The sequence below is a fragment of the Plutella xylostella genome, chromosome 8 (genome assembly GCF_932276165.1).
Source record: "Plutella xylostella chromosome 8, ilPluXylo3.1, whole genome shotgun sequence".
In the NCBI taxonomy this organism is placed as follows: Eukaryota; Metazoa; Arthropoda; class Insecta; order Lepidoptera; family Plutellidae; genus Plutella; species Plutella xylostella.
In genome coordinates this window covers 6,040,487-6,054,963 of record NC_063988.1, presented here as the reverse complement: position 1 = coordinate 6,054,963, position 14,477 = coordinate 6,040,487, and the positions used below count along the sequence as shown (strand labels likewise).

At 35.1% G+C, this 14,477-nt stretch overlaps 1 protein-coding gene across 1 annotated transcript; it reads right to left on the bottom strand.

Moving 5' to 3' along the window:
* Window positions 1-6,908: 6,908 nt before the first annotated feature.
* On the bottom strand, window positions 6,909-10,163 carry LOC105383040 (UDP-glycosyltransferase UGT5). The gene is made up of 5 exons (XM_038115245.2): window positions 10,015-10,163; window positions 9,262-9,499; window positions 8,381-8,973; window positions 7,947-8,169; window positions 6,909-7,712 (listed from the first exon to the last, which is right to left on the bottom strand). The coding sequence occupies exons 2-5, from the start codon at window positions 9,497-9,499 to the stop codon at window positions 7,204-7,206; spliced, it is 1,563 nt and encodes a 520-aa protein (XP_037971173.2). The 5' UTR covers window positions 10,015-10,163; the 3' UTR covers window positions 6,909-7,203.
* Between the last annotated feature and the right edge of the window lie 4,314 nt (window positions 10,164-14,477).

Below are 14,477 nucleotides of genomic sequence, written 5' to 3'. Positions count from 1 at the left end.
GAAGTATAAACATAATTATGTCTGAAAAGTCTAAAGTAACAAAACAACTCAGATTTAGCACCAAAATCCGCAGTAGAGTTGCTAAATAGGCAATTCCTTATGATTATCTCTCGCGCCAGTAAGAGTACATCCTAAGAAAAGTACAGTGAGATAAAAGCATGTCGTAATATTTTCTATTAAAATTATAAAAGTTATATAGTACCTATATACCTAATTGATGTTATTGTATGTGCAATTCCGTGGGTATTATGCGTTATTAGATACAAATTTTTAACTTGTCACAATGATTAAATTTTTTGAACTTGTTTGTTAAAATGTGCTCCTACGTAGACCGACAAGGAAAATTCCATACAAAGGTAGGTTTGATTTGTTCCTGTACATCTGTACAGCTTTAACTCTGAGAATCTTACGATTTACACTCGAGGAAGTAATACTTATTTCAGATTGATGATTTTTTTAAAGCAATAACAGACACCAATTCAAATTTTACATACTTCAAAAAATAATGTTAATATAATTATTTTATTGTGTGTACCTTTATGTCTTTCACAGTACAATTTCTTCGTTCACTTGGGAGCGCGTGAGATATACATATTATTATGCTAATTTGTCATGGAAATTTAATCTCAAGGGGCATGAGTGCCTGATACTGTTTCTCACGATAATGGCCCACAGTGTGACTGCTAGTTTCAAATGTAGGCGTTATAGTTATTCAAATAATTAAGGCACAAGAGATCGGACCATATATATGTCGCAGGCATCTGGTTTAATCTCCTGTTTAATTGAACCACTAGCCCGTTCATTGGATGGCGCTATTCAGTTGTATGACTAAAGGACAACTCGTCAAGTCGTTGATTGTAACGTTCGACGTCTTGACTGAACGTCATTCAGCGGAGTCGTTGAATGGGATATAGTATAGCAACTTTGTAATGTCTGGTTAGGGTGAACATGACCAGACAAGAGTCAACAAAAAGACTATGTTACAAAGCTCTTATCTCACAAATTAACTAAACAATAACAATAAACGTACCTTCATATTGTTGTTTATAATTATCCAGTTACACCACAATTTTTCTTTGAAACTATCCGCCCGCGGCGTAATAATAGGTAAGTCCATGTTTTCACACTATTTTAACACAAATAACGCACTTTAAAGCTAATTTATTTGCAAAAACTAACAATATAGGTGCTTTTTGTGTAAGCTGTTAACTGTTAGACGCCATATTTGTTTTGTTCACCACCTGACTGATTTTAAGTCAGCTAACTAGTTGGACGTTTTGTGACGCTTGTGCAATCAACGTTCGGCCTAGTCATACAACTAAGCAGCGTCATCCAATGAACGGGCTAGCGGTTCAATCAAACCGGAGATTAAACCAGATGCCTGCGACATATTATTATATATAATTAAAACTGATAGCTACTTTAATTCATTGTCATTCATTCACGTGAACTATTACTTTAATTTGGGTATTTATATTTATTTTATCCTGAACATAACCATTTGCAATCGCTACTTGTTTTGACTACAGATACGGTTTATTTCTATTCTGGTGATCATAAGTAATTTAATCAGTCGTAAAACGAATCTCTTGTTTAAGAAAAAAAAACTAAGAAGAACAAAAGACAATCACAGGCCCAAATCAGACTATCACTACTTTCCAATTATCTTAATTAAGTGATTCCAATCACGTCTAACCAAAATTCGATTGCCAGCGAGCCGCAAAGGAAGCGAACCTTCAAAATTGTGTTTTGGACTTTTTAATAAGAAAGAGAGAGAAAGGAATCTTTTTCTTATTTTCCCCTTTTATTGCCCCAAGTTTTATCTTTAATTCTACAGACGTGCTATACGAAGACTGTGATTACTGGGGCGAATGGGGTGGGAAGTGAGGGAAAGAAAAATTTAATGGAGTCGAGCAGGACCCGTTATGTTACATCGCTGTTGTCATTCTCCTAACGTTATCCCGCGGTGTGAGTACACAAGGCCTCTATTAGGTACACCATACACTCGTGAGCATTGCAAAAATTCCATTTACAAAATGTGGACTCCAAATGATGTTAATTAAAAAAAAAAATAACGTTGTTAATATTATGACGCGCTGTTAAATGTATTTCAATATTGTCGAAGCCGTCATTAAAATAGTATTTTCCGTTTAATGAGTAATTCGGTGCAACTGTCACGCGAACTTTTTCATTTCGTGAGCACTAACCCTGTTATTCATAAAAAAGTTATCGACGATTTAGCTATTGAACTGTTTTGCCACTCTCTGGCAAAGAACATTACGTTCTTTCTTGTCTTTTCTTGTTTGTTATGAATTCAGAGTAACATTTTTAGAAACATTGAAATTTTAAGAATTTATTAGAATTTTATCAATAGCTTAAGATGGCAAGATACACTTTCATATTATGGTATCCAAATATGCATTTTGAAACGTAAAGGACTTTACCCTAGCGTATAAATAAAGCTGTGATACAGAATTCTAGGTATTATTAAAGCTTAATTTTTTTTTTCATTTTCTATCCAGATTTAGCAGCATATGTGCATTTACACCGGCGGAGCGATGGAGACATATTGTTCCGACGGATAACAGTGAATTTGAAATATAAAGCATTTTCGCATTGTATTTTGAAATGACGACAGTATAATTGCATATTTAATATTTTATTTTAGAATTCATGAACCTGCAAATAAGGGTCCAAAATTGTGGTATAAAATCATAATTAAGAATAATATATACTTATCAACAGTGATACATATTTAAGATTGGCCATAATATTACCAACTAAATGAAAAAATATTCCATTCCTGTAATTTCTTAATTGCTTTGGAGTCAATATACTTTTATTGCACGTCTCAATTTTAGGAGGACTATAGGTACCGTATCTTCCTCTTTTTCTATATTGTTTTGGCCTCTTTATCTATTTGTTTTTTAATTAATCATGATAAAATGTGCTCTAACGTCCCTGCGGGTTTGTTAATGTAGATAAATACTTCATCACTATTTATATCGATTGGCCATAAATACAGCGCTGTGATTGGTAAAACGCACATTATCGACATATCGACTTCAATAAGGGAACCGTGCAATGGAGACTGATGACCGTTATTTTGGTCAATTCACGTGTTTACCTACCATATTATTGATCCATACTCCTTTCTTATCAGTGCCATAATGCAAAATGCTCACTGCTCAGGAGGGTAACTCTATACTGGAGCAAAAGGAACGAACGAGAGCTGTCGTCCAATCAGATAGAGGCTCGGACAGAAGCGCTTCGAAACAGAATTTTTCGTCACACAGAGTGACCCCACAGATGGCCGCTATTTGGTCAAGTTACATGGTTAGTAGCTACCGTATTCTTGGTGGACACTGCACACTACACGCCGCACGGCGTCCCGGGCCGCAAACATCACACAAACACCGGATGCACGGACGTATGCCGCAGTTAATTACAAACACTTGACACCTGCCGTGCCGGCGACCTGTTAGCTAATTGACACCGGGACGGTTCGACAAGCTAACCGGAGAACCGGATTTACTAGCAATTTTCCTCTTAAGGTGAGGTTAACGTACGGTTTAGTTTTTCAGGTGGACGTGTCGTTTTGGGCGTGCCTAAATGACTTGTTGAATGGTGACATGTTGATAAATAATAGATGTTAAAGAATAAGAAAATGGTCACTTAAAAAACGCAGCGGACTGTCTAAGCTGAAAACATTGCCATTAATTAGGTTTATTAGTACTTTTTGTAATGTACTTACATTGGTTTTATGGAAAATTTTAGGGTTACGTGATTGATTACATTAGACAATTTTTGTACTTGAAATAAATATCAAAATTTACAGCTAACCCTTAATAAAGAGACAATACAAACCACACACTGCGACGTAACAATTCAAAAATAGCCCGGCCCGCGGTGATACGGCTGAATAAAATTCCGGCAGTACCTGCAAGCAGATAATTCGACCGAGCACCGTAATAGATTTCGAAAAAACGGAAGCGAAGTCAGCTATAAATCCACAGTATATACGTGGCGGTAAAACAGGTACAGTACAAGCGCTACCTACTGATAACCCATAGCGATAATCTGTTATTTGATTTGGTTCAATAAGATTGGTGTACGAAGATATGTAGGACTATCAAGCAAGATTAACCATGGTAACAAATACACATGATTATACGGTTATAGCAGAGATAAGATTACAGTAAATAGATGATGATGATAATATAAGTGTAAAAATAATGAAATCTGCTTTGTCATTTTCACTATCGACATAAAGTTATGTCACATACATAACACCACACCTAATAGGTACCTAATGGTAGAAAAATCACTTCACAACACAGCCAAACATCGTCTCGTACAATTATGTCAATGTCGCTATCCATAAGTAAGGGCGCCTTCAAATTAGTCGCTAAGTGTCGCGCGACTGCAGCGCTGCTGCAGCGCTGCAGCCGCGCTGCTGTCTAAATTCCATATAAATTATTGACGCGCGACTGCAGCGCTGCAGTCGCGCTGCAGTCGCGCATCTTTTAAATTACAAAATTTATATGGATTTTGACAGCAGCGCGGCTGCAGCGCTGCAGCAGCGCTGCAGACGCGCGACACTTAGCGACTAATTTGAAGGCGCCCTAACCTAGCTTTAAATAGCGCAATTATACCTACCATTAGAGGTGTGAAAGTCAACTATATTTTTAAGTGTTACATTTCGATCTCTACTTAGGTCTAGTCTGACCGTCGTAAGTCAACTGATTGCGTGCATTCGTAGACACCGCCCTCTACCTGTTTTACGTAATTCACGGGCCCGAACGAAAATCCATTTTAATACATTCGCAAACGCGACAGTCGTATAAAAACTAACCATTGGAACCGAGTGACGAGAGAGTCCCACCATTCCCTTGTTTCCATTTAATTAAACTAGGAATTCAGAGTCACGAGTGGAAAAGCGCAAAGCGGACTGGCTAAGCTCACTTGAAAAATGTTAGTTTAGCTTTGCAAATGAGCTGGCCGTCTAGTTGCGGAGGCAGAATTAATATCGTATTTGGAAACTTATTTACGAAGGTAAATCGGGAATTCAGGTAATTTGAGGAAGGGTTTTTAGTGGTGATTTTACGACCAAAGGCTCCGTTTGTTTTATTTATATTAATACAAAATTTTTCAAAACACTGTTTTACTGAAAATATACGACTATAGTCATACATACTGGGTGTAAATAATTGCAAACTATCCCGAGTGTTTACTGTGACAGTTTTACAACGATTTAAGTATAACTTGTTACTTATATTTATAATACAAAGTACTTTCTTGAAAGCATTCAACACAATTAGGATTGGGTTGGGCCGTGTATGCAGCACACGCCATAAAATGCCCTAATATCTTAATTACAAATCAAAACCAGTCTCTTATAAAATCTTGTTTAACAAGTGAAAATAAAAACAGTTTTTTTATAAATGTTTCAGGGTTTATATCGTTCAGAATGTATATCGGCTTGTATTTAATTATTCACAGCCATAGAGTTCCAACAAACTGGTTGTGTCACTCGGAGGGTAAGATTAACGGGCTGAGGTACAATTTTATTAGCATTTTTTCCTCTTTCCTGTGCTCTGAGCTCATTTCCTCGCTGTGATTTATGAAGCGCCTGAAATTAGTGAAAAAAATGGCACCCATAAACTTACAGATTGTTATTTAAAAAGTAAAGGGTTAATGAAAATGCCTTGTATCTAGACTTACTACTTGTTTGTTAATCTTATCTTTGCTCAACCATCGCGATACAATGTTCCTTGTGTAGAGGCAATTAATATTTAAGTCAATGTGTACAGAATATTTTTTTATTGATATTTAAGTATATTAAGGAAAATATCTATCGCTATTTTACACTGAGATACATAAATAAATTAATAATCCTTAAAAAATTATTAAACTGCTTTGTTTAGTAGACATTGACGACTGATCCAAAGATTAAATAGTTTAAAACCAATTAGTTTATTACTTTTATATTAAAAATAAAATCACTTAAAACGAAAATACACAACCTATAGTACAGCAATAACAAACTCATACATAAAAATAACAAGAAAGCACTTCTGCTACAAAATATAAATCACGAGGAATGCAACCGCATTTGAAATATTTCTGGAAACCAATTCTATTCTTTGTGTCGAGGAAAATCTATCTTTGTGCATCGCATTTCGTCAATCGATAGCACTTATTTTGTTTGGTAATGTAGCCAGGCTATATGGTATTGATAAAATTCTATTGGGCAAAGTAGGTACCTCTTCATTATCAATGTTAAAATAACAGGACTGATATTTTTACGATTAAGTAGGTATATAAAAATGAACAGTTTGGGGACTGAAATCCACTATCTGGGCCAGTTGCTGCGAGAAGAATAAGAAATATAATATTATTATTATGTAAAATTCAAAGGCTTGTACAGTGACGTCCAAGAGAGTATGATTAATCCAAAAGCATATTTCTCTTCAAACCAATGTAAGTACTGTCCCGCCTAAGTACCTACCTATACCTACCTATATCCAACGAAATAAATTCGTTATTTTATAAACACAGACGGCCCTCATTGCTCCCTGAACCCCGATACATTAGTATTTTCGTGTTTGGTTTTTAGCTTATTTCAATAAATGAAAGAATGAGTCCCCTGCGACCAGGAGGGTTACTCTATACTGAGGAAAAACGGGCGAACGAGGGCCGTCGTACAATCAGCACGTTTAATACAACGAGATAGAGTCGTGGTTCGCAGCAGTGCTCCGAAACTTAGGTTTTTGTTATATAGAGTGACCCCCATGGTGACGGCGGCGGTGGAGGCGCCGGCTGCCACCGAGCGGCTACTAATGGACATATTGATAAATTATCGGGTAACGGAGTCCTCTATTGAAGAGAAATACGAAAGAAAGATCCAGGTAGAAAAATATATTTATTCAGATATAAATCTAATAAACAACTGTAATTTCATATTGATTCAAACTTTGAAATGTTACATAATAAATAAACCGAAAAATATTCCGTTACATTTATTATTTGCATAGACATAAATAAATCAATTTATTTGCTGTGAGCATTTTTGTAAGCTTAAATCTAAATGTATCCAAAACGTAACCAAATTGAAATATACATATAAGTTATCTACAAAAATATAATATATGAATGTTTTAATAAAATTGCTGAATATTTACTTTCAATATAGATATGTATTTAATTACGTTTTTGTTTCTTCTTTTCTACATTCTTTTTTACTGGTTTACTTTTGAAAAGGCTAACAATTTTCCACACAACAAGCAAAGGCGCAAGTGCGACAGCTAACACAAGAAGTAGAACATCCAACATGTAATACTGCAAGAAGTTAAATTTCAACGCCGGCGTTTTAATAAAATCTGCTCCTTTGTGTCGTATGACGTACTCTATCCACCATATTGCCGTGTCTAGACCGTTCATAGGTCTATCCTTAAACCTGGTTGATATTTCTAGGGCTTTCTCCTTATACCGTTTGTCTGTCAACATTTTGTTCAAAATTGTTCTAAGGTTATGTTCATTAATGTTCTTGTGCTCGAGCATCGCTCCATTGCCGTTCTGGATGGTCGAGTGAATGTTCAGATATTGGTCTGCAAACACCGGGATGCCTAAGATCGGGACTCCTGCGTTTATCGTTTCTAGAAGACTGATGAGGCCTCCGTGTCCGATGAAAAGTTTCACGTTAGGATGAGCTGCAATAAAAATAACAAAATTACATACCCGAAAATCATAGCTTTAGAGTGAGTAAATTTTAGTTTTTGTGCTTTTAAATAAATGCTTGAATTTTTGTGAATTTTACTTAAACATTATCAATTAGAGCTCTTCTGAGTACCTACAGTGCTGTTATTCTGCCTCTATTAAATTATCAATATTAAATTTTATGGTAAAATAAATAAGTTTTATTATTTTATTTCGACTGGCCTTACCAACAACTTCAATCTGAGGGAACCATTTCCGCAAAATCACGTTCTTAGGAATATTTGTTAACGTGTCATCTTCCCATTTCATGAGAACCGTCTCCTTCAATTCTCCAAAAACTTTAATAAATGCCTCTAATTTGTCTTTGCTTAGATCTGTCGATTGTACGTTTGAGCCCAAGCTCATAAAAACAACTCCATTAGTTGCCTTGTCGAGTATCTCTTGTAAGTCCTGAAATAAAAAAGATCACAAAATTAAAATTATTTTCGAAAACTGCATGACGTCATAACGCGGTGGTGGAAACATGGCGATCAAATATCCAAATTAACCCTGGGTTTTTAAAGAAAATTAAATGTTTGTATTTGGTCTTTAACCACATTTATGAAAGGGTTGTATTTATTGAATAGAAAGGAAAGTGCCTTTAGCCTGAAAATTTGCTTACCTTGGGTAACGCTTTAGGTTTTTTCACGTGATTCAAGCCTCCAACTTCAACAAAATTGGGCAAGTAAGCCGTTGGATTGTCGATGCTGAAGTGGGAATTCATCAGTACGAGCGAAGCGTTGCCGGCGAGCTCCTCCAAACTCGGTACTGGCTGAGGTAGATCCTTGAAGTATTTCCTAGCATACTCCTCTTGTTTTGGCATGTATACAAATTTATGCATAAACAAGTCATACAGACTACAGTAAACATTCCAGAATCTCCCTACGACACCTGTCGGATCGAATACCGCCCATTCGTGATTAGCAACGTTCAATTGAAGTGGATTCTTTCCGTAGAAGTTGGTTTTCATTGAATTTCCAAACGTTGACACTAGCACCAACGGAGCTTGGTACTTATGAGCTAGCAAATAGAAAGGCTCCTGGTAAAAAAGTTCATTAATGACGACATCGAATTTGTGGTCTTCTTGCATGAATTTGAGAAATTCATCTGATTCAAACACCAGTTCGTTGAGCATATAGCCGATTTGATAAAGCAAGCCCATGTATTTACTAAAAGAGTATTCAGTAAAAGTAAATATATTTGGCCTTTCTTGACCTGAAACAAAAATAATAAAGTTACTGCTTGCTGAACATCATACTTCTTAGGTACATTTACTTATTAAGAAGAAATAATGCATTTGATTGACTATTACGAGTTTTGTTAACCACACGATTAATTCAAATTTATTTGAATGTAGTTTGCATTCTTTTTTCACAAAAATTATGCCCTTTTGAATAAACTGTCCTGAGCTTTAAAGGTTCCTTTCATGTGGCATGGCCGTCAGATATCTTGTACAAGCCAAGTTTTTCAGACATTTTTATTATTTATAAAAAAGATGCTTACTTAAAAACTCCCATGGACTTTTCTTTTGTACCATTATTTGATGATAATTTGGCGGAGGGTTATTTTCTCTGAAGGGTGTGATGACATGAACCTCGTGGCCTCTGTTGGCCAACTCCAGACCGAGATCTTTTAACGCGATGTAATGCGACGGTCCCCCAAAAGGTAGTACATATAGGATCTTCGCTGGTTCTGCGATTGAGCAGAACGCACCCAGCACTAACACTATTGAGAGGATCATCTGTAAAAAATACACGTCAAATTTATATTAATGTATCAGCGTTCCATGGAGAACGCCTGTCTGCACCATATAAGCAATGTTAAATCAACGCTGGTAGGCATTCTACCAGTCAGATAGATAAGTGCGGCTGAGGGTATAATGTTGATGGTCTCCTTGGGATAACCCTATCTAACAATGAAGGATTATTTTGGTTCATGATGATAATATGTTACTGAAAGAAAATTAATTTTAAACCTGTATTCAAATCTACAGTAAAGTTTTAAATGGGCATGTACAGTCAGCTGCTTTAGTAGCTATACACTTTTGTAACTTGTCAAACTCACTAACTGTCTATTCATTCATTCAAAAGTGTATAGCTACTAAAGCAGCTGACTGTATGTTTGAACTATCAACATCTTCAACATCTCCATGACTATGAAGCTATAATAAGATAATTTATGGAATCTAACTAGAACATAAAAGCGATTAAAAACTTAACTTCCAAATAAACCTAAAAAAACGGTTATTACACTTACCTTACTTAAATTATCATTCAGCAATCACTATTAAATACATATACACTACCGTAACACATCACATCACATCAATACTGATAAATGTATCACACAATTCACGCATTATTATCGACATGAACTAAAATTTGTCGGATGACGTCATTAACCTTGAAGTCGGAAGGCCGATAGCATAATAAGGAGCTGCGTTGTTTGTTTGCGTGTGTAATTTTTATGTCACATCACATAAAATCTGTCTAAGTAAAAAAAAAAACACTACATATTGAATACTTATTGAAAAAGTATTTTAGGTTTTAAATCCAAAGAAAGATACTTTAACGTAGCGACGCGATCACATCACTATATTTACTATTAACTAGAGTGATAGCCCTATATATGTATAGGTTATTCACAATAGTTTGTCACCCGATCTGCATTATTAAGAAGCTGGAAGGGTAGAAGTGATAGGTTTCTTCTAAGCCTTCTTAACCTACCCTAAACCAGCTCTTGTGTTTATCACCGTGATCAAATAGTTTCAATTTTCCTAGTATTTTCCCGAGAGTTGCGCTATACTTTTTCTCGAAACTCTTCATAGTAAGTATTGAAAATTTGTATTGCTGATGGAGAATGAAATACATTTTCTAAGATAAAATATATACTTATATAAATATTTATCACTTTTAGGTAGGTAAACTATACTCAATACTCAATACTCAATCTTTTATTGCATCCTATAAGCAACAATATGTAAAAATAATTATGACTGCGTATACCGTATAACTATTTCATATAATATTTTTACCAAGTGCCCAAGCAGCAGTGACTGGATTAGTGGTACCTTAACTGTATTTAATGTTTCCTTGGCGTGACGGGGATGTTTAAAAAGGTATTTTATTTTGTAAGAAATATCTGGGGTAAACCTAAATAAATACTATATCGTTTGAAATTTGTAACTTTATGTTGTATACTTACTGACATAAAATAGAACATTAGAAATAAACTTTTTTATAATTGGGTATAATATTATAAAACACGCACAATTAATTCTTAATTTTAAATAAAATAAATTTAAAAAATCTTCCTCTTATCGACATAAAATAGGAAGGTAGGTATATATTATTTAAGTAAGTATGTGACCCGATAGATATAGTTTATGATTGTCACCATAATGATACGTTTCACACCCCTAATCTATTCTTAATAACTATGAATAGGTATGAAATTTTTATAAAGTACCAGGCAATAATAGATTCAGAGAAGAAAGCAAAAACACATCTAACTGCGTCAGCTGAGGAAGGGTGATCCGGCCATCGCCGACACCTACTGTGAAACGAACAAAGACATGAAAAATGGTTGCAAATGATAAGACATGAAAGGGATGGAGGTAGTTATGAGTTGATGTTTCCACGTGAGTGGTGAGACGACAGAAAATGCATTCTCAGTGATAGCAATTGTAGTAATATTGCATTGTGTGGGGTTGTTGTTACATTGAGTATACTTATTACTTTTTTAAGTTTTAGGGATGGAGTTTAGTGAACCTGAAAAAAACTATACTAGAATCTATTTTATTTGTAGTAAAAAAGTATTTGTTTACATTGTACCTAATACAAAAGTTTCACAATCAATCTTACACTAAGTTACTCCTAGAGCATTGAACCTGAATATAAGCAAAAATCGCGTGCAACTAATCCGCTTTTAGCCATAGCGTGTCGCTATATTAGTAATCATTACTAATTTCCAATAATGCGCCTTACAATATTAACCTGAGGCCGTCGCCGTCGCACGAAAACAAAATTATTAATGACACAACTTTTAGCTTCGTAAGGTTCGGCTAAAACAACAAAACTAGTTTTTATGAAATTATTATTATTATTATCAAGTTTTATCTTCAAATTTCTTATATCACTCTGACTAATCATAATAATATATATTCTCTGTATAACATGAATACCTAGATTCTTGCTTTATCGATCCTTGACGCTCTGTGAGAAAAATTCTCAACCTTTAACACACAAGAACATAATCATAGAATAATCTCATCCAGGCATATTTTAAGTCAAATAAGGCTATTTTTATAATCTCAAAACCCCCGTTGTTTATTTGGTTATTGCAAAGTTATTTCATACCGATGAAATCCACGAGAGTTTTCCCGGTGAATGTTGCTAATTAAAAATATTTTCGGTGAAAACTGGATCTGTTACTTTATTTATCGTAGCTATTAATATACAGTACCTACATACTTAATTATTATAATTACAACGAATCGTTAAAAGTAAGTAGGTATTTAAAGAAAGTAAAGAGTAAATTTGTGTATGCGTAGTTGTAAAATAACATTATGCACTTATTCGTAAGAAATAAGAATAAAAGATTTGATTTATTATCTCATTAAACATCTAGTTAAAATTGCTTTTCTGCAATGACTTTAATGAAGAATAGGGTATGCTTTAAAAACTTAAAGAACGTTTCTGCAACTGAGTGTAGTTATCTAACCTTAAAATCCATTAAATTGCTAGAACTAACTGTTGCAGTAGTATTGGAGCGGCGGTGGTCCATAAATAAAATGCTCGCTTCAATTTTGGACCTCACAAGGGTATTCCAAATAAAGGACTCTGGTGTACGATACGGATTGATGGCATGCAATATACAAAGATAGCTATCAGGAAGGTAACGCCAGTTCCCAGAATATTCGGAACGGATTTTACAGGTAGTTGTAGCACTTCTGTCATAAATATACATACATACATAGACTATCCCCCTTATTCATAGATAAGGTATTTATAGGAAGTTATAGGTATATATTGAACTGTTTTCCGTCTCTGTCAAAGAACAATTTATTATTTGACTGAGAGGTGACCAAACAGTTCATTAGCTAAAACGTCCTATAACTTTTCTATGAATACAGGGGTATACAACCTCAATTATATCACAAATCTCAGCATCAGTATTTGTTTCTGTGCTTAGTAGGAGCACTGCTTCAACACTCAGAAGTCCCGGGTTTGATGGTCCTGTGGAACTTTTACTTTGTGTTGCTATACATTTTTTTTTCTTATTATTATTCATTAATTAAAAGTTCTTCTCGGTAGTCCCATATGTTTTTGTGCTAGCCTAGCACGCGCTTAACTTTTGTCACGTCTTGCGCTCCGTGCTAGCCCTTCTGATGTTTGGTAATGACATTTCCATGCAGCTTATCCAAGCCGCGGTCGAGCTCTCAGGCGAAGGTAATTCCTATTTAAAAATATTATCTGCCACCGCAGCCCCGAACAGACAGTCATAAAAACTTGGCCAGGGGGTTAGCATGGGGAGAAAAGGGGAAGTGAATTTGTGTACAACAATCATGGATGCAAATAATTAACATGTAAATCGAACATTATAAATTGCGGTCTTGCATAGATTGCATGTCTTTAAACAAAACAAGGTAAGGTATTTTAACTATAAAATTATTGCAAGACCTACTAAGCCTCCATCTTCCTTTTTTAAAAATACTGACAGCCGCCCTCCCAAAATTGTATTCCTCTTGTCTACTGCTGTGATACAGGCATTCATTGTTCATTGAATAATGACATTAACTTTTTCTGTAGGATTTCTTGTTTTGGGTTCTCTTCGCCCACAAAGTTATTTCAAGTGTAAGGGTACAACGTGACTGCGATATGCCCGTATTTAATTTCAAAACGGAAGAGACCGGGAGATTTTAATGAGAGATCAGGTTTTTCAATTATCCCCCGTTCTTTTACGAACTTTAACGTCAAGTTTTATCTGGAGAGCTCTTTTTATTAATGTTGTAGATTTTTTTATGGAGAGATTATGCCGCGCGGCGGCCGCACTGTCCCAATCGTATGCTTCAATTTGCAATAATTACTGTCATGAATTGTCGAATATTAATGGGCACGATTCTACTGTTAACATATTAAACACATCACATCTACATTTTGTTCATTCGCTATTTTAATAAAAGGCCACGATTTTATTACTTTACCAGGAATTTTCACTGTTCGCTCCACCTTTTAGATGTTACATAGTTTAGCAGAGCTGCGAAACGATAAATTGAGCCTTGCAGTAAGAAAATGCACGCTTCTTTGAACTAAGTAGGTGCTTCATATTGAAACAGGAAAAAGCACTTAATTAATTTTAATTCCATTAACTTCTTAGTGTCACTTAAGTGCCATTTATAAAAATGAGTCGAGATGCCCCTACTCTAATTTGTTCTAATTTGAAGCAGTCAAGACGAGGGCGACAAAGCGTAAAATGTATGTATCTTACCTTTTAATAAATAAAAAGCACACTCAAACCAAATACGAGTAAAACCTCACATCAAAGAAAGCTTAGCATCTTACGGATTATTCGATTTTCAGGATTTCATCGGGGACTTGAGATAGGTAAGGTGCTTTTAAGTACGGTATTTTCCTTGTAATATTATTTATTTCAGGCTACATTTACTTTTCAACGTTACGGCTACATCACGGGATCGGTAAGAATCTGACTTATACTCA

Excerpts from the sequence above, each read along its gene's own strand:
- LOC105383040 (XM_038115245.2), bottom strand. The coding sequence starts at position 9,499 with ATGATCCTCTCAATAGTGTTAGTGCTGGGTGCGTTCTGCTCAATCGCA. Across the intron at positions 8,170-8,380 it reads AACCTAAAGCGTTACCCAAG|GACTTACAAGAGATACTCGA; the intron begins GTAAGCAAATTT and ends TTTTTATTTCAG. Across the intron at positions 7,713-7,946 it reads CCCTCAGATTGAAGTTGTTG|CTCATCCTAACGTGAAACTT; the intron begins GTAAGGCCAGTC and ends TTTTTATTGCAG.